Here is a 21,495-nt window from a genome sequence, read left to right as displayed (position 1 = left end):
TGATATGCTCTCTAAAGGAACAGGCACATGCCACTGTGCTAAAAGTTCCCACCTACAATACTAGATGGCATAGGCCGTCTTCCTGTACCAAAATCACTGTGCATGTGGCATGTGCTCCTTTTCCACTGGGTCGCTCATCTATCAGAAGGGAGCATCACAGGCTGGGGAATGTTTGGCGGTCCCTGGGTGAACGTCATTTTGGAAGTCTATCCTTGGTAACCACATGCTGCCCTATTTGCAGTTTGTTTCTCCTCAACACTGGTGGAGTCAACAAGTAGTACAATGGAAGGTGTCACACAGCTCGCAGGGTATGTGCATAGTTCAAGGAGTACCAGGATGAGTTTGCTGTACTCTTAGGACCATCTCAATAAGGCTGTTTGCACCACGGATTCTCAACCAAGAAAGCTTGCATACCTGGACAAGACACTGGATTTGGCATGGCTTCACATCCTTTCCAGAACTCCAGTGACTCTTTCCCTGCATGTCCTGCAGTGGTCCGCACTGCAAAAGGTGGTTATGTAGGCTTTTTAACGTGAATGGACAGTGTATAAATGGAACACCATGCCAGCCCTAGCAGTCGGTGAAGATTTTATTCAAGCTTGCCATTGCAAAAGACTGAGGACCAATAAAATGATCAATATTCTTAACCCATTGTTCAATGAAAAAGTTTGCCTGTTTAGTGCTTTGTGCACAGCATGAACAACGATACTTGAATCGGTCCACTGGTCTGAGACATGCTAGTTGTGTTTTACTGTAGTCAGAAAGCAATATTTCAGTAACAGTAGGGAGATATCCATTTCTCATGTGGTAGGAGTAATGGGAAGTCTCACATTTGCACACAGGAGCAAATCCTGATTGAAGACAGTTTTATATCCCATTACTGATGTCATTACACACTGAGCAGAATCGCACGTTAGAGAAAGAAATTGGCGAAGGTCTTTCGAAGGAACCATCCCCACAATTCCCTTAGATGACTTAAATAGATCACAAAACCTAAATCTGGATGACCATCCTCCTGAACAAAGTATCTTACTAATGTGCCACCTCAGTTTGTGGAAGGCTAAGAGTTTGTACATTGATTAGGTATGGGAGTTACATGCATGTATCAAAGCAGCAGTTTCGCCTGTATAAATTACACTGAAAGTTAAAAATACTAGACCACTCTCCCAAATTCTAACTGAAGATACATACAATTCTCTCTCAAAAAGCTAATTTGTAAAAACCATGTTTACGATGACACACTCTTAGCATTATGTACTGTCAGGCGTGACAATCTGTGCCATTAAGACAAACTTTGATTTTGTGTGATCAAATCATTACGATATAATACATATCAATAAAAATAAAGCTTTGAAGTATTAAAGAGTATAAATGTCAGTTTTTTATTTTTAAACACTTAAATCTCTACATCAAGTTCTGTTGTTACCATTAAACTTAATATAACATGGCTGGTATTTAATTATGCTGTTTTCACTGTTAACAGTAAGTCTGAAGGATATTAACATTGTTGCAATTTCTGACAAAAACTGGATGCTCTGTTTATAAAAAAATCTTTATTCTCCACTTGTAGAAACAGACACACAAAAGTTCAAAGTTATACAAAGATCATTTATCAAACATTTCTGGAATGACCTGCCCACTGAGTTCACTGTAACTTCTGCTTCTGTGATGTTCTTTCACCTCGAGTTCCACTTACACATCTTCATTCGGTCGCGTCTTCCTTAGCCACTGAAAAGGGTTCAGAGACAGTTTCTGCACCAGAGTCTGCTATAACAACATCTTGGTTTGGCCTGTCTCTTGCATCCGTAGGTGTGGATTCAATCTTCCTTACAACATCCTGCAATCAAATTTAATACAGTGTGATGCATCAGGAGCAAACAACAGCAACAGTCTGTCCACAAGGGAATGAAGATAACATTTTACACTATTGCTAAGCAAGGAGAGGGGGAATAAGGAATGCCAACTTCTGGTATTCAATATCTTCTAAATTACAGAAAAAAATTAAAAACTGGTAGTGTAATAACCTAACAAGTAACAATATTCTCTGGGACTGGCCACCCTGTGCAAGGGTTGGCAAATACTGGAGTCCTATGAGGTGAGAAATCAGTCTTCCAAAATAAGGACATTGGTGATTAAGAGCCCCCAGTGTCAAACTGAGTATCTATTATGAAAATGAACAGTGGAATGTATTATACATGTTTACCAGGGGCCATCCACATTCTAACCTCGAAGTGTCTTAGTAACACCTGTCACGAGCAGTCATGGAAAGCTGAGATGACTGAACAGCTGATTCACACAGCTAATTACTTGACGTTTCCATTAAAAATATTAACATTTTAATGTTAACAATGACCTTCCATTGTTAGGTTCTAGAGAGCAATCAAACTGCCTTTTCTGAGGAGAACATTGTGTTTTCAGGAGCAAATACACAAGAACATGTAAGGAACAATTTAACATTGAATTTTCATTAATTGCTTTTGGCATATCATATGTATTGTACATTACTGCAGAAATCTAGATGCAAGTAAACAAAAAATGAGAGAAAATGAAACTGCCAGCACACAAGCTGACAGACCTCTAGCTACACTACAGAGCAATCTGTCAACTCAACCAAGATTCCACCTTTACAGTCATTGTCTTCATAAACAGACAACCAAACTGTCACTTACAACCTAACCTAGATCTCTGGCTATGCTACTTATCAGTCAGTCACCACATAGATTCTGCGTTTGAGACAAAAATCAGTAGTCATATTTCGTAATTATAGAAGCGTCCGATTCCACCTGTCTGCTTTGACCTGTGACATGAATACAGCAGAAATGGCCATTCTCAGCATCTCCAATATGGTGCCTATGACGTTACTTCATACATATGGCAATAAACATGAAAATACATATACAAAGACAATAACATCTCCCTCCAATAATAGAATCAACTAACAGGACAACCATAAGAAATTGGGGGTTTTAGGGTGGGGACAAGCTAAATATAACAGTAAAAAAAATGATGCCAAAGCACACAAAATGATTGGCGAAGAAAAAGCAATTTACCAAATTCTGCTATACCAACCAAATCTGACACTTCCCTTGACCTATATAGGTCAACCATAGCTGATTATACCAAACACCAACACCTACAGCTACAAAAATAGGAATCTGACATTTCCCTTGACCTACGTAGGTCAACCACAACTATAAATACCAAAAAACCAACACCTACAACTACTAAAAATAAAACCAGACTCAACACCTCAAAAATCAAACATCCCAACAGAAACTGAAACACAATTAATACATACCACCAACAAACTCAGCACTGCAAACTAGGTTGGCCGCCCCAAACAAAAACAAAGACAAAAAAACACACACACACACACACACACACACACACACACACACACACACACGAGGGCACCATCAAAGACAACAGGATGACATCTACAAACACAACTAACTTGTAAACTCTGCACCATAATGACAACACACACAACACCACCCTTACGTCACGGGTCAAGGCACACTGGTGGGATCGGACGCTTCTGCTGACAATATTTCAACAAGACAGTGTCAAAGCACTGTATAGATCAATAAAACAAACTTTTATAAACAGCAAAAGCATAAAACTATGAATGAGCCATCCAGACAATGCAAGCAATCAAAGCAGAATGTGAAGGAAAGGCTGTCCACATAAAATGATTGATTCATAAATTAACAGCCTGAAAAAGTAGGTAGATAACTGCCCACTGGCTACCACATAATATCCTCCCACTGGCTGCTTCAAACTTTACACAGAAACCTGTTGCCAAGATGTACCTTATACTGTTGATAAGTGCAACCCACAAGCGATTTTGTATGACGTTAGCCAAAAGCATGGTCACTGTTTTAGAGAAATCATGGTGTATGTACGTGTTTTAGTTATACTTTGAAGACCAGAACAGAAACATAGAATGAAGTACATAAATACAGAGAGAAATGTAGGCAGCCCTCTCAGCCCACACCTGGTACTGAGGGATGTAAAGCATGTATGGGAGTTAAGTTTTAACAGCATTCTTTGATTTAACGATCCTACTGAAATGTGTACACTTGGTACATGTTTATATTGAAAAGTTGGTACCAAAACCATTTCTGAAACTTCCTGGCAAATTAGAACCTTGTGCCAGACCATGACTCAAACCCAGGACCTTGCCTTTCACAGGCAATGCTCTTGTCGAGTTTGCTATCTATGCAAGACCCAACTTTATTTCTGCCAGTGTTTTACTCCTGCCTTCCAGACTTCACAGAAGCTCTCCAGCATACATGTGGTATTAGCACTCCTGGAAAAAGAGGACAGTTCAGAGAAATGGCTTGATTACAACCTTCACTGCTGGAAGAAAAGATAGTGGGGAAATACATGGCTTGGCCACAGCCTTGGGAAATGTTTACAAAATGAATGTTCACATTGCATCAGAGTGTCCACTGTTCTGAAACATCCTATGGATCCAAGGAAATCCTCTCTGGCTTCCGGCGGCTATCTGATTTGGTGAAGACTGCCAGTCTCGCTAGCGGGATGAATGCAGAGCTCACCATCTGCAGCATCGTCGACAGAATTGACTGCGGACCTTTGGTACAGAGCCGAGTGGAGGGTCTGAATCAGAGGCTGAGACGGTTCTGCGACGGTGTGTGCTGCAGATTCCTCGACTTGCGCCATAGGGTGGTGGGGTTTCGGGTTCCACTGGATAGGTCAGGAGTCCACTACATGCAACAAGCGGCTACACGGGTAGCAGGGGTTGTGTGGCGTGGGCTGGGCGGTTTTTTTAGGTTAGATGGCCTTGGGCAAGTACAGAAAGGGCAACAGCCTCAACGGGTGCAGGTCAAAGTCAGGACATGCGGGGACCAAGCAGCAATCGGTATTGTAATTGTGAACTGTCGAAGCTGCGTTGGTAAAGTACCAGAACTTCAAGCACTGATAGAAAGCACCGAAGCCGAAATCGTTATAGGTACAGAAAGCTGGTTGAAGCCAGAGATAAATTCTGCCGAAATTTTTACAAAGGTACAGATGGTGTTTAGAAAGGATAGATTGCATGCAACCGGTGGTGGGGTGTTGTCGCTGGTAGTAGTAGTTTATCCTGTAGTGAAATAGAAGTGGATAGTTCCTGTGAATTATTACGGGTGGAGGTTACACTCAACAACCGAGCTAGGTTAATAATTGGCTCCTTTTACCAACCTCCCGACTCGGCAGCATTAGTGGCAGAACAACTGAGAGAAAATTTGGAATACATTTCACATAAATTTTCTCAGCATGTTATAGTCTTAGGTGGAGATTTCAATTTACCAGATATAGACTGGGACACACAGATGTTTAGGACGGGTGGCAGGAACAGAGCATCGAGTGACATTATACTGAGTGCACTATCGGAAAATTACCTCGAGCAATTAAACAGAGAACCAACTCATGGAGATAACATCTTGGACCTACTGATAACAAACAGACCCGAAATTTTCGACTCTGTATGTACAGAACAGGGAATCAGTGATCATAAGGCCGTTGCAGCATCCCTGAATATGGAAGTTAGGAATATAAAAAAGGGAGGAAGGTTTATCTGTTTAGCAAGAGTAATAGAAGGCAGATTTCAGACTACCTAACAGATCAAAACGAAAATTTCTGTTCCAACACTGACAATGTTGAGTGTTTATGGAAAAAGTTCAAGGCAATCGTAAAATGCGTTTTAGACAGGTACGTGTTGAGTAAAACTGTGAGGGACAGGAAAAACCTACCGTGGTACAACAACAAAGTTAGGAAAATACTGCGAAAGCAAAGAGAGCTTCACTCCAAGTTTAAACGTAGCCAAAACCTCTCAGACAAACAGAGGCTAAACGATGTCAAAGTTAGCGTAAGGAGGGCTATGCGTGAAGCGTTCAGTGAATTCGAAAGTAAAATTCTATGTACCGACTTGACAGAAAATCCTAGGAAGTTCTGGTCTTACGTTAAATCAGTAAGTGGATCAAAACAGCATATCCAGACACTCCGGGATGATGATGGCATTGAAACAGAGGATGACACGCGTAAAGCTGAAATACTGAACACCTTTTTCCAAAGCTGTTTCACAGAGGAAGACCGCACTGCAGTTCCTTCCCTAAATCCTCGCACAAACGAAAAAATGGCTGACATCGAAATAAATGTCCAAGGAACAGTAAAGCAACTGGAATCACTCAACAGAGGAAAGTCCACTGGACCTGACGGGATACCAATTCAATTCTACACAGAGTACGCGAAAGAACTTGCCCCCCCTTCTAACAGCCGTGTACCGCAAGTCTCTAGAGGAATGGAAGGTTCCAAATGATTGGAAAAGAGCACAGGTAGTCCCAGTCTTCAATAAGGGTCGTCGAGCGGATGCGCAAAACTATAGACCTATATCTCTGACGTCGATCTGTTGTAGAATTTTAGAACATGTTTTTTGCTCGAGCATCATGTCGTTTTTGGAAACCCAGAATCTACTATGTAGGAATCAACATGGATTCCGGAAACAGCGATCGTGTGAGACCCAACTCGCTTTATTTGTTTATGAGACCCAGAAAATATTAGATACAGGCTCCCAGGTAGATGCTATTTTTCTTGACTTCCAGAAAGCGTTCGATACAGTTCCGCACTGTCGCCTGATCAACAAAGTAAGAGCCTACGGAATATCAGACCAGCTGTGTGGCTGGATTGAAGAGTTTTTAGCAAACAGAACACAGCATGTTGTAATCAATGGAGAGACGTCTACAGACAAAGTAACCTCTGGCGTGCCACAGGGGAGTGTTATGGGACCATTGCTTTTCACAATATATATAAATGACCTAGTAGATAGTGTCGGAAGTCCCATGCGGCTTTTCGCAGATGATGCTGTAGTATACAGAGAAGTTGCAGCATTAGAAAATTGTAGCAAAATGCAGGAAGATCTGCAGCGGATAGGCACTTGGTGCAGGGAGTGGCAACTGATCCTTAACATAGACAAATGTAATGTATTGCGAATACATAGAAAGAAGGCTCCTTTATTGTATGATTATATGATAGCGGAACAAACACTGGTAGCAGTTACTTCTGTAAAATATCTGGGAGTATGCGTGCGGAACGATTTGAAGTGGAATGATCATATAAAATTAATTGTTGGTAAGGCGGGTACCAGGTTGAGATTCATTGGGAGAGTCCTTAGAAAGTGTAGTCCATCAACAAAGGAGGTGGCTTACAAAACACTTGTTTGACCTATACTTGAGTATTGCTCATCAGTGTGGGATCCGTACCAGATCGGGTTGACGGAGGAGAGAGAGAGAGAAGATCCAAAGAAGAGCGGCGCGTTTCGTCACAGGGTTATTTGGTAACCGTGATAGCGTTACGAAGATGTTTAACAAACTCAAGTGGCAGACTCTGCAAGAGAGGCGCTCTGCATCACGGTGTAGCTTGCTCGCCAGGTATCGAGAGGGTGCGTTTCTGGATGAGGTATCGAATATATTGCTTCCCCCTACTTATACCTCCCGAGGCGATCACGAATGTAAAATTAGAGAGATTAGAGCGCGCACGGAGGCTTTCAGACAGTCGTTCTTCCCGCGAACCATACGCGACTGGAACAGGAAAGGGAGGTAATGACAGTGGCATGTAAAGTGCCCTCCGCCACACACCGTTGGGTGACTTGCGGAGTATAAATGTAGATGTAGATGTAGAATTATGTGCTGGACCAAGACTCAAAGCTTGACTTGGTATGCTCTTACGTAATGAGCTATGAAGTTTTGAAAGTGGGAGAGCAGTACTGCCAGAAGTGAAGCTGAGAAAGTAGGTCAAAAGTCCTGTCAGAATAGCTCAGTTAGCAAGACCAATACCCACAGAAGGCAAAGGCCCATGTTCAAATCCTGGTCTGGCACACAAAATCTGCCAGGAATTGTCAATAATAGTGCACACTCCACAGCAGTATGAAATATTCTTTCCAAAACTAATGGTACTGAACACTAAAACGGGAAGACAAAGGCACATTCAGCCGAATATTAAGAAATTTGGAATGGCTGTAGAATGAAGATAAATAAATAAATAAATGCCGTGTGACTAGGGCCTCCTGTCGGGTAGACCGTTCCCTGGGTGCAAGTATTTCGATTTGATGCCACTTCGGCGACTTGCGCGTCGATGGGGATGAAATAATGATGATTAGGACAACACTACACCCAGTCCCTGAGTGGAGAAAATCTCCGACCCAACCGGGAATCAAACCCGGGCCCTTGGGATTGACATTCTGTTGCTCTGACCACTCAGCTACCAGGGGTGGACATTGAGATTAACGGTGTACTGTCATACAAAGGCTGGCAATACAACACAGTAATTATGCATAGCCAATGAGAGTAGTTTTACACAGCCACTGAGAGGCAGAAAAAGAACCAGAGATGTGTGTGCCACTCCAAAGTCTAAGAGTTTGTATACTGCTCAACACTTTTTTTTTACTATAAATACCCTACTGAAAATATTTATGCTGATGCCACCAATTTGCTTTGATCCATGACATCACCAAAATGGTGAACAAACCAACCATCAATATGTGTACAATATGCACCATAATAAGAGTTGCAATTAGTGTCAGGGCATATTGGTTTCATCAATTCTCAACCAAACTCTCACCTTCCAACTTAACATAGATCTCGTGCAGAGCTACAGGTCAGTGTCACCATAACCTACTGGTTCTCTAACTACACAACCATAACATCATGTACCACAATTATCATGGGTCAGAGATGACTGCTGATATCAGTTATATATTGGCTATGTTCAATCCACTTTTGCAAATCAAGGTAACGTTGGGAAATGAAAATTATGTTAAATTGCTACTGCCAAACTCATTGTGTTACAGTTCTGAATTAGCTCCTGTATGTTCCAGAGCAGGTGTGACTCATAACCGAAGGCTCTGAAGTGGAAGTACCCAAAAATATACAGAGTGTTTATGAATGAATATCGGGGTTTTAACGCTTTATAATATTCATTATATTAAACTTACAGTTATAAATGTTATGTCAAATGAAAGAGCAACTCAACTTTACCAAAAACCTTATTAAATGTTCATTGTGAGCACCATTTGTCGCACTGCACACATCAAGTCTACAGCCGAGTTCTTCCCAAACGTTGATAAGTGTGTCTTCAGTGATTGTAGCAACAGCTGCTTCAATCCGGTTTCTTAATTCAGGGAGGACTGCTGGTAGCAGAGGCACGCACACATGATCCTTGATGAAGCCCCAAAGGAAAAAAATCTCATAGTGTCGGTCGGGTGAACGTAGAGGCCATGCAAAGCAAGCCCTGTCATTGGGCCTCTTGCGACCTATCCAGCGCTTGGGTACAGTGAAGTTCAACCAATCGCATACTTCGCTATACCAGTGAGGTGGCAGTGGTGCCAAACAACTGTTTGAGTTGCTCTTTTGTTTGACATTTCATTTATAACCAAGTTTAATGTAATAAATATTATAAAGCGTTAAAACCCCGATATTCATTTATAAACACCCTGCATATTAAAATACATATATCTGTGTTGGATTACAGGATTTAAATTATCAAGACACATTTCAAATATTTTTCCAACATGAATTTATGTAATGATAGTCAAGGTTTTTGGAACAGCTGATATCTGATGTCAAGTAGCTTAAGGTTGCACTTTGAAATGTCACACAGCTTTACACAGCAGAGGTTTGAGGGGTGTGGCTTCTGCAGGGTATGGCTAACACAGGCCTGATGAAGGTTCAGACCCTTCAACCAAGCTGTCCTATTTCACAAACAGAACTTGGGAGATGCCATATTGGATTTTGTCCTATTCATCTGAAGCCCATAATTGGTGCATTTTATATTATAACTTGCATCCTATGAAGATGTACTACTTTGAAGCACCAGCATTTTAAGGATGTCTCAAAAAAGTGTCATTATTAGTACAACTTCTTGTAAGAAAAGGATGGGAAACGTCATACTGGTGGTTAAAGACTGTCCATATTGTGTTTTAGAATTGTAACTTGTGTTTTATGAAAGTATGCTGTTTCAAGGCAATGGCACACTGAAGATTATCAAAACACATCATTCTTGGTACAAATTTTCATAATGAAATGTCAGTTAATTACGACACATCAGTGATAACTGCCTTCAAGTGATCGTATAATATAAGACAAAAAGTGCAGAAGTATACAGCAGTTTAGTGCATAAAGATGCAGACTAATGAATGAAAGGAAAAATGGTTTGCATCCCGTTTTCTCAAAAAAAACAAAAAAAAAAATTTTATTCACCTTTGTGTTTTCTGAAATATTCTGGAACTGTCTTGATTTGTTCTGTAATATCAGATGTTATGTACATGGTCATAGACAGCAAGAGACTGAAGACCATTGGTCTATTATGGGATTATAAAATTGGTTACTGGGTTTTATATGTATTTCTTGTACTACATTGTATGTTTCTTGGAATATGGCAGGATTTCTTGGGCATTGTTTCATAATCCAATGCTATAGTTTGCTTATCAGTTGGCAAAGACTATAAATGTGACAGAAAGAAAGCTTCCTGTAGTAACAGATTAACCTGTGGCGAAGCCCACGGTCTGTTAGGTTGAAATGAGTCAGTTTGGTTGAGAGTTGGTGAAGCGAACAAATGTCACTTGAGCAAAACTGGCTGTGGTAAAGGACTAATCTATCATTCAGACCAATGATAATTTTGGGGGGGGGGGGGGGGGGAGTGAGTAGGCTATTTCCAAAATATTTTAGTTTCTAGGTTGTAGTTATGCAGAAGCCTATCAGTACAGTTCAAATTTTACAGAACATTCTGTTTCACACAACAACATTCTGCACAATATATTCCATTATGCACCACGTAATCTCATACACTCCACATCATTATGTTTATCGAACATTTTCTTTTTCTTTCTGCCATTTTGTCAGCAGTTAGTGTTATCACCTGCAGCACACAATACAAAAGCCACCAACACCAGCAGTGTACTTTTAGGCTATACATATAGACAGCCTGTATATGCAACACTTGTCTTCAGATGTTTACCAAACACTCATACAAAAATGCATTCTAAATAAATTAGAGCTTACCATTCCCTTCAACACTTTTCCAAATACAACATGCCTCCCATCAAGCCATGGTGTTTGTTTTGTGGTGATGAAGAACTGAGAGCCATTTGTGTCCTTTCCTGCATTGGCCATTGAGAGCCAACCTGCTCCATAGTGCTTTAGCTTGAAATTTTCATCAGCAAACTTATCTCCATAGATGCTTCGACCTGGTTGTAAGAAAATACAATTACTTTAAACAATTTTGAGAAAACAGTGGCCACCAAGCGTCACTGCACAGCACTTTGCTAAGTTTGTTTGGGCAATTTAATAGCTCTATAAAACTGTCCAAACAAACTAACCGAAATGCTGTTTCAGAAAGTCCAGTAGAGTCTGTACTGCTCAGTATATACTTTATAGTATGATAATTCTATCTTTACAATTTCTCTGTATGTGTAGAGTAAGACAAGAAGCTACCCACCTCCAGTTCCATCACCCCTGGTAAAATCACCTCCTTGTATCATGAAGTCTTTAATCACTCTATGAAACTTACTTCCCTTGTAACCTTCACCTGCAGGCTTTTGTGCAAGCTCAACAAAATTCTTAACTGTCTTTGGAACAGTTTTACCGAACAGACCAATCTCTATTCTGCCCACATTCTCCTCTCCGATCTTTATGTCAAACCATACCTGAAACAAAGATATCAATATTACACGTCAAAACTAGCAAGTACTGTTAAAAATATGCGAATTCTGTGGTATTTACACCGAACTTCTATGTACTTAAAATTATCACAGTAGTTTTCACTCCAGCGGTTCTTCGTAAACGTTAATGGATTGATGGGACATGCAGCTAGAATATGTTGCTGACGTTTGCACTTAGTATTATTTCTGAAATAATGTTACTTCTAAAATATTTTTCCAATACCTTATCTGTTACTTTAGGGCCTTTCTTTTGATCACCCTCCGCAGCAACAACGTAGCATACTAAACACAGAAAAACTGGCACCAGAACTTGCCAACGAGCCATTGTAGAACGTTACATGCATCAAAGGCACTTAATCAACACCACCACCACGCTGTCACTGAACTCCCGACCTCTCCAGTCTCTAGTTTTCTCTCGCCACTGTAGGTGTGAAAAATCTGAAGGTATGCGTTGTCCAATCAGAATTCGACAGCTCACTGCCTTCGAAATCCAAAGATTCCGATAATACTGGATCTCTCGTCCTGCTATCGCCTGCAATGAAGTAAAATAGTACGAAAAAATTTACCTAAGTTCTAATAACGTCGCTGTACTGCACTTTTTGTACACTGTATTCTGCGCATAATTTATTATCATTAAGATCGATTAACACTGAACGATACGGACAGTAACTGTACGGAACTTCATAAAAATCCACGATGCGTTACGAAAGCGCACAGGCCGTCAATGAAACGTAACAGGTCGCTTACGCCAAGCTTTCTCGAAAGGCGTTAACTTTTACCAACAGCGGGAGAGAGGGAATGGCATCGGTTTATTTCATTAATTTGCCTTGTTTCCCCACAATGTTCCATGATAATTTGAACATTTTTTTGATGAGTGTTCTCCCACAAGAGAGGACAGATACCAGAAAGTGAAAAAATGGTTTAGGTTTTACAATGTCTGGACAAAGAAAAAATTGATGAAGCAATTTTCATTAATGACATTTTTAAACGGTGACAGAGCCGCTCCATTTAAGGACAAAATACAGTATTTGACATTTAGTACTTAGAAACAAGCAAAATGATATGATTAATATGTGAAGCTTCCTTATCTGCAGCTATATTCAAGCAACTAGAGAAATTAATAATACACTGTTTCAGGGTTATCTTGCAATTTCAGCTGCATTTTGGCAAAAGAAGCAGATTTTAACATGGCAACAAGAGAATTACATAGTCCTCAAAACTCGTCACAGTTCTTCATGAATCCATATCTCCTCAGTTATCTTCTTAGTTTGGCTTAAAATTCGAGATTAGTCCTGTGGTGTAACATTTGCAATAGCTGCTTTTATTAGCATTTCTATCTCTGTTCAGGATAAACTTTGTTTTTTGCTTCATTACTTTTCTCCTAGTCCCATGTATTCTCAATGGGATTTAAATGAGCATTATACGGAGGAAGCCTGATTAAATTATGTCCTTTAGAGTTAGCTAGTTGGTCGACCTGGTAGCGTTGAGTTTTTGGCTACAATTTGCAGTAACGTCGCCTTGTACATGCTAGGTTCAACTTTACCCCAGGCAACATTATTTTATATGTAACTAGAGTAAAATATCTGCTTTCTTCTACTGTATTTTTAGAACTTTTCCATCCCAACAGAGTGGTGTGATGTATTGTCCATTACTACTGTCGAATACAGAGGGATATTTTGCAGCAGAACATTACTTTAACAGCTAGTGAATGTGTTCCTGGATGACACTTCTATTGCGACTATCATATTCACTCGTACATCACTGTCGTTATCAATGCAATGCCAACAGAAATCACTTGTTAACAGTACCTGCAAATCACTACAACGCCAGAAAATACGACTTTACAACGAGAGCTGACGAATGTAATGTGTGACACCATGTGGTACTGTTTATCCATAGTGTGGCAAGAGGGATGCCTTCCCAGCTGAACTGCTGGCAACATGGTAGGGAAAGCCAGTTCACCATTGGAGTTACCTGGGCAATGGCATCATGTTTCCTCTAGTGAGCCAGACATCAAAATTCACAACTAATTGTAAATGCACTATAGTATGATCAACGGCCAATTCACACTGTCTGCCACATCACGTCCCACCAAGACATTCTGCAATGCATTTCAAATGGTGGCATACACAGTGGCTGTCCCATCCCGCCATGTCATGTCACAGCACTGTCAAGGTTTCTCAAGATGGAAGTTTTGGCAGGTGACATCATCTGTCCATTGTCGATCACATGACCCCAAGCTTATTTCCTCCAGAGTGGCCATGCTCGGATCTATATATTTTGTTGGGATGTGTCTTTCATGGTTGATATCAGTTGTGTGTTGTTAGTTATTTGTTACAAATAGTTTCGTTTTGTTACCCATCTCACAGTAAAAAACAAGGAAATAGTGGTTGCTGGTGACTTTAATGTGGATTTACTGAAAAGCTCTGTCAGTGAACAGTCATTGCAATCAGTAACATTGTCATTCAACTTAGTTCCAACTGTGAACTTTGCAACTAGCGTATGTAAATGCTCTGAGACTGTTATTGAAAATATCCTTGTAGAGAAATCTAGGGAAAAAGTCATACCACAAAACCAATAGTGAATGGGCTATCTAATCATAACATGCAGCACCTTGTGTTAAATGTTGAAACTTCTCAGGATGGAAAAAAAATCTATCACATCTGCGTATAGGAGGGCAATAAATCAGTTAAAAATTGAGAATTTTAGGAGATTGTCCAAAGACATGAACTAGATAGGTTTACAATATTTCTGACTTAAATGGAAAATACAAAGCATTCATTAATAAAGTTACTGCCTCATTTGAAAATTGTTTTCCCCTAAAGGTAACTGAAATCAAACAGAAGTCTAAAAATAAAGAATGGATTACACAAGATATAAAGATATATTGTGGGACAAAAGGGACTGTATCTACTATCTAGGAACAGCTCTGATATTAGCATTGTAACACATTACAAAGAATACTGCAAAATATTGAAGCAAGTAATTCAGAAATCAAAGCAGCTTTGTTATGAGGAAAACATAATTACATCACGCAACAAAATAAAAACAGTATTGGATATAGTAAAGACAGAGACAGGTGGGGCCAAAAAGCAAGAGGAACAGATACCTGTAAAAATAAATGAGACATTGGTAACAAGCGCATATAGTGTTGAAAATCTGTTAAACAAGCACTTTGTTTCTGTTACTGACAGCTTGCAGTTATCAGGTTTGATGGTCAGTGCAATGGAGTATCTGAGACCAGTCTTTAAAAAAATCATCAGTAAAATGGAAATGACACTCACGTCTGCCAAAGAAGTAGCATCCATCATAAAATCCTTAAAATCTAAGTATTCTTGTGAATGTGATAAAATATCAAAAGAAGTTAATCAAAGAGTTTAGATTAGATTATATTTACCATGGAGGTAGGAATAAGGGGAGATGGCGCTACGTATCCCAGCCGTACTACGTTCTGAAGCCATGGGGGCATGGCTTGCTTCCATGACACTCTGACCAAAACATTGCCATTGTGCTATAGTGCTGCGTGTATTACAGTCGCTAATTGCACCATATACGCATGTAACGTCATCAGATTGGTTGTTTCAAAGTTTTTGTTTAAAATAAAATCTCGTAAAGGCGAAATTCCGCGTTTCTTCTGATTAAAAATAGTTTTTAATGTAATATTACGAATAGCTAGCCTTCAATGTAAATGATACAAATTTGTTAATTCAGTAATAAACGTGTATCACAAACTAAATAATAGAAACTGAAAACTAAGTTAGCTATACCCTCCCTCCAAAGCCCCATAAATACATCTTGTTTGTAATACGTTACACTACTGGGAAACACTGTTCATTACCACCAATATTTACTGAAATACGGTACATAGAATGGCAAATCTATACAGTGTCCTGTTTAGGCCTATACTTTACGCCAGTTAATGCAGTGTTAGCTTTTGATTTGGTACATGATGAAGACAAAGTGAGTTACTCAACACTTCGATTATCGACGATACGTACATATTATACTGAAACGTGAACTTGAAAACTAAGAATTTAATTCTTTGAATTAACATACCTTTTGCAAATGTTTTGGGTGTGTAGGGAAAACTGATGGTACAGCATTTTCTCGGAGCCTTACTGTTGAAAGGGAAGTTCGGTCTATGTCCTTTTCTTGGAAATGCTGAGAACATATAGTGCTCCATTTAGACGCACGCCAATTCTTCCTCCTCACGGCATTCTACCACAGAGCTTTCCGACTTTCATTTTTAGGAAATCTAAAATCATACAGGAGAAAAACACGCTACGCTATAGTACAAGTACCGATGTAGCACACGTTCATTCACAATGAAGTTGTAAAATCACACTTAACGAGACAAATTACACATGAAATGTTATTCCCTTCGATTTCGCATCACAATCAGAACGATTCGTACATCCGAACACCACACAAGTCACCATAATAGCGCAAAATCCTTCCAAAAGCGAGCGACAAGCCTATGCACACAAGCTTACAGCAGCAATGTTTTGGTCAGATTAAGATGGCTACCCTCGGCTTCACATAGCTTCACAGCTGTGACGTCACGGCGTCTCCCTCTATTCTTACCTCCATGATATTTAACTCGTTGACTTACACACACACAGACATTTACAATGAACACACACACACACACATATATATATATATATATATATATATATATATATATATATATATATATATATATATAAACTAATCAGTTGGTTTCACTGAGAAATTCATCAATGGAGTAGAAGGAGTTGGCCACCAATAAATCCTTTAGGCTTCTCTTGAACTGAATTTCATTGGTTATTAAGCTTTTTATGGCTGCTGGCAAGTTATTGAAAATGTGTGTTCCTGAATAATGCACACCTTTTTGTACAAGACTAAGTGACTTTAAATCCAGGTGAAGATTATTCTAATTCTGGTATTGATTCCATGAATTGAGCTGTTGGTTTGAAAAAGTGATATATTTTTAAAGCAAATTTCATTAAGGAATAAATATATTGGGAAGCAGTAGTTAGTATCCCTAGTTCCCTAAACAGGCTTCCGCAGGATGTTCTTGAGTTCACACCACATATAACTCTTATTGCACGTATTTGTGCCTGGAAAACTTTAACTTGGCTTGATGAATTACCCCAAAAAAGAATCCCATATGACATTATGGAATGAAAGTAAGCATAGTATGCCAGCTTTTTCATTTTTATATCCCCTATGTCTGACAAAATTCGCATTGCAAACAGAGATTTCTTAAGACGCTTCAGTAGTTCTGTGGTGTGCTCCTCCCAGTTGAATTTATTATCAAGCTGTAATCCCAAGAATTTAACACTGTCCACTTCTTCTATCTTCTTGTCATCGTATGTTAGACATATACTCGTGGGACACCCCTTTCTGATCTACAAAAGTGAGATGCTAACCTAAACCCTGTAACACTTAAAAGCTCTATACCAGTGGTCACATGATGTTCAGAGAGGCAGATTATGTCAGCTGGGATTGAAGACTCTAATTCATATATGCAGATAGTTAATTCATTAATTTTATTTCTCAGTCCTTGAATATTTTGACGCAATAAAGATAGCTGACATTTCACATTGACTGAGTTAAAATTTGGTAGAGTTATAATATCTGCTGACTGTCGAAAATTCTTAACCAATAGCTGTTTATGCTGATGTAATAAGCTGGAATTATGTTTTTTGATTTCTTTCTCAAACTTAAGGTTTGTCTCAGTTCTAACCTCTCTTAAAATTTGGCTTCTTTCTGTCCTCCCTACCCTAAAAAAGGGTCTTTTCTTAACCCTATAACCACTGGTATTTTACCACTCATGACAGTGCCTCCCCCCTTTAACTTTCCTGCTATTTCCCCAGCCAATTTACCCTTCCCCTTCCTGTTGAGGTGAAGGCCATGCCTAGTATAATCCCACCTACTGAGAGAATCAACAGGAACCACACCAATGTGTGACCCTGCACCCGACATAAGCAGCCGTTCCAGCTCCAAATTAACTCTCTTGACAGAAGAGTTCAAATGAGGTCGGTCATGGCGCCCAACAACAGATACAAACTCAACACTAGTATGCTTCGATGCTGATGCAATCTTCGCCAGGTCACACTCTATACTGTACCCAGGGTCTCTGTGAATACTGTTACATGCACCACCCACTATGACCATGGTATCTTCCTTAGTGAAATCTTTGCAAAGTGATCCTAAATCGTCTGTCACCTGCTCCAGACCAGCACTAGGTTTAAAAACTCGTGTGAGTTGAATTTGTCTTAAGTTATTTGTGTAATCAATCGCTTATCAGTCGAACATTTCCAGATTGGCTAAAATATTCCGAAGTTAAGCCCCTTTACAAGAATGGGGATAAAGAGATACCATCAAACTATCGACCAATTTCACTACTTTTGCTGGCTTTTTCAAAAATGTTTGAAAAGGTTGTGTTCAAGTGTCTACTTAAACACCTGACTACAAACAGTATATTGTACAAGTCACAGTTTGGGTTTCTTAAGGGTTCTGATATAGTTATTTACACTTACAGCAAGAATGTGCTTAATTCATTAGATAACAAATTAGAGGCCACTGGCATTTTCTGTAACATGTCAAAAGCCTTTGACTGTGTGAATCACAGCATTCCCTTAAGTAAATTAGAATATTATGGTGTCATCTGATTCCGAATTTATTACATAAGGTGTTCCTCAAGCTTCCATCTTGGATCCATTGCTCTTGTGTAAATTAATGATTACTCGTCTGATACATTGCCAGATGCTAAGTTTGTTTTGTTTGCAGATGATACAAACATTGCAATAAGTAGCGAGTCAAGTATAGCTTTAGAAATGGCTGCTAATCATATTTTCACTGATATAAATGGTTTAAATCTAATTCATTATCATTATACTTTGAAAAGACCCAATATATGCCGTTTAGAACCTGTAAGAGATTTACTTTCAGCGTGTGTATAACATATGCAGACATGCAGATCGAAGAGGTTGACAGTGTTAAATTTCTGGAATTACAACTAAATCCTAAATTCACTTGGGAAGAGCATACCACAGAATTGCTGAAGCGCCTAAAACGTCTGTATTTGCACTGAGAATGATGTCTGATGCAGGAGATATACATATTAAAAACTTTTATACTTTGTTTACTTTCATTCTATTGTGTCATATGTGATCATTTTCTGGGGCAATTCATCAAACCGAGCGAACGTTTTTCGTGTACAAAAGGGTGTAACAAGAATCATTTGTGGTTTAACTTCAAGAAAATCATGTAGAAGTCTGTTCAAGGAACTTTGTATTCTAACCACAGCTTCTCAGTATATTTATTCCTTAATGAAATCTGTTGCAAGTAATACATCTCTATTTCCAACCAACAGCTCAATGCATAGTATCGATACTAGGAACAAGGAAAATCCACACAAAGACCTAAAATCACTTACCTTGGTCCAAAAAGGGGTCCAATATTCAGGAACACACATTTTCAATAAATTGCCAGCAACCATTAACAACTTGATTTCAGATAAAGCACGGTTTAAACAGAGTTTGAAAGATTTTCTGATAGGCAACTCCTCCTAGTATATACACTCCTGGAAATTGAAATAAGAACACCGTGAATTCATTGTCCCAGGAAGGGGAAACTTTATTGACACATTCCTGGGGTCAGATACATCACATGATCACACTGACAGAACCACAGGCACATAGACACAGGCATCAGAGCATGCACAATGTCGGCACTAGTACAGTGTATATCCACCTTTCGCAGCAATGCAGGCTGCTATTCTCCCATGGAGACGATCGTAGAGATGCTGGATGTAGTCCTGTGGAACGGCTTGCCATGCCATTTCCACCTGGCGCCTCAGTTGGACCAGCGTTCGTGCTGGACGTGCAGACCGCGTGAGACGACGCTTCATCCAGTCCCAAACATGCTCAATGGGGGACAGATCCGGAGATCTTGCTGGCCAGGGTAGTTGACTTACACCTTCTAGAGCACGTTGGGTGGCACGGGATACATGCGGACGTGCATTGTCCTGTTGGAACAGCAAGTTCCCTTGCCGGTCTAGGAATGGTAGAATGATGGGTTCAATGACGGTTTGGATGTACCGTGCACTATTCAGTGTCCCCTCGACGATCACCAGTGGTGTACGGCCAGTGTAGGAGATCGCTCCCCACACCATGATGCTGGGTGTTAGCCCTGTGTGCCTCGGTCGTATGCAGTCCTGATTGTGGCGCTCACCTGCACGGCGCCAAACACGCATACGACCATCATTGGCACCAAGGCAGAAGCGACTCTCATCGCTGAAGACGACACGCCTCCATTCGTCCCTCCATTCACGCCTGTCGCGACACCACTGGAGGCGGGCTGCACGATGTTGGGGCGTGAGCAGAAGACAGCCTAACGGTGTGCGGGACCGTAGCCCAGCTTCATGGAGACGGTTGCGAATGGTCCTCGCCGATACCCCAGGAGCAACAGTGTCCCTAACTTGCTGGGAAGTGGCGGTGCGGTCCCCTACGGCACTGGGTAGGATCCTACGGTCTTGGCGTGCATCCGCGCGTCGCTGCGGTCCGATCCCAGGTCGACGGGCACGTGCACCTTCCGCCGATCACTGGCGACAACATCGATGTACTGTGGAGACCTCACGCCCCACGTGTTGAGCAATTCGGCGGTACGTCCACCCGGCCTCCCGCATGCCCACTATACGCCCTCGCTCAAAGTCTGTCAACTGCACATACGGTTCACGCCCACGCTGTCGCGGCATGCTACCAGTGTTAAAGACTGCGATGGAGCTCCGTATGCCACGGCAAACTGGCTGACACTGACGGCGGCAGTGCACAAATGCTGCGCAGCTAGCGCCATTCGACGGCCAACACCGCGGTTCCTGGTGTGTCCGCTGTGCCGTGCCTGTGATCATTGCTTGTACAGCCCTCTCGCAGTGTCCGGAGCAAGTATGGTGGGTCTGACACACCGGTGTCAATGTGTTCTTTTTTCCATTTCCAGGAGTGTAGATGAAAATCTTAGCAGGGATTGTTAGACCAGCTTAAGTAAAAACGTCTGTTAGATTTCAGCTTTGACAGCACTTGGTCACAAGATTAGGTATTTTGTGCATAACAACGTTTCACTCTGTAAATATCAGCAGTTCCAGTATACAATAATGTATTCACTTATTTTGATGATCTCCTGACAAATGATCAGGGTAGTGAGTATTATGTTCAAACGTTTTATTTTTTTATGTTCTGCTTCCTGACTTGTTCCACGCCCACGAGAATCATCTCATTTCTGGGTCCATGGAACGAAAACTGAATCTAATCTAATCGAATCTTTAAAATTCATAATATGAGTCTGTCCAAAAAATTCCGGAAGATTCGTAATTTTGCGCCATTCGTGAGTTGGAGCGAAATGCGGTTGACATCCCTGCATGTATCTGTGTTTAATGTGTAACTGGCGGAAGTTTCACTGTTGTACATCTGTTCGTTATTAGTCAATGCTGTACTGAGCATAACATTTTTGTGTCACATAGTTTGCGAATTTTGAGATGACAGAGTCAGAGGAGCAACATGTCTGAATTAAATTTTGCATGAAACTCAAGTAAACCTTTACAGAAACACAACAAACGATGCAGGAAGCCTACAGTGATGAGTGCTTAAGCCATGCTCACAACGGGAGGCCACAGCATTGGGATCGCAGATTTACTTCAAACTTTGTATACATTTAGTATGCCATTAGTACAAGATAATGTGAAAGCAGGAAGGTCTACTATTCTGGCAAAACCGAGAAAATCGCAAGAGAAGTTTTAT

At 40.5% G+C, this 21,495-nt stretch overlaps 1 protein-coding gene across 1 annotated transcript; it reads right to left on the bottom strand.

The window, feature by feature from the left end:
* Nucleotides 1-1,534: 1,534 nt before the first annotated feature.
* Nucleotides 1,535-12,160, bottom strand: LOC124612470 (peptidyl-prolyl cis-trans isomerase 5-like). The gene is made up of 4 exons (XM_047140699.1): nt 11,937-12,160; nt 11,491-11,698; nt 11,055-11,239; nt 1,535-1,837 (listed from the first exon to the last, which is right to left on the bottom strand). Exons 1-4 carry the CDS (start codon nt 12,036-12,038, stop codon nt 1,703-1,705), a joined length of 630 nt encoding a protein of 209 aa, XP_046996655.1. The 5' UTR covers nt 12,039-12,160; the 3' UTR covers nt 1,535-1,702.
* Between the last annotated feature and the right edge of the window lie 9,335 nt (nt 12,161-21,495).

Source organism: Schistocerca americana, chromosome 4 (genome assembly GCF_021461395.2).
Source record: "Schistocerca americana isolate TAMUIC-IGC-003095 chromosome 4, iqSchAmer2.1, whole genome shotgun sequence".
NCBI lineage: Eukaryota > Metazoa > Arthropoda > Insecta > Orthoptera > Acrididae > Schistocerca > Schistocerca americana.
The sequence above is the reverse complement of the archived record's forward strand: the minus strand, read 5'-3'. Positions and strand labels throughout refer to the sequence as shown.

What these genes read in the sequence shown, in the direction of transcription:
- LOC124612470 (XM_047140699.1), bottom strand. Translation starts at nt 12,038, where the DNA reads ATGGCTCGTTGGCAAGTTCTGGTGCCAGTTTTTCTGTGTTTAGTATGC. An exon ending in GCCCTAAAGTAACAGATAAG is followed by an intron (nt 11,699 to 11,936) that starts GTATTGGAAAAA and finishes TCTTTGTTTCAG; the next exon opens with GTATGGTTTGACATAAAGAT. An exon ending in GAAAAGTGTTGAAGGGAATG is followed by an intron (nt 1,838 to 11,054) that starts GTAAGCTCTAAT and finishes ATTTGATTGCAG; the next exon opens with GATGTTGTAAGGAAGATTGA.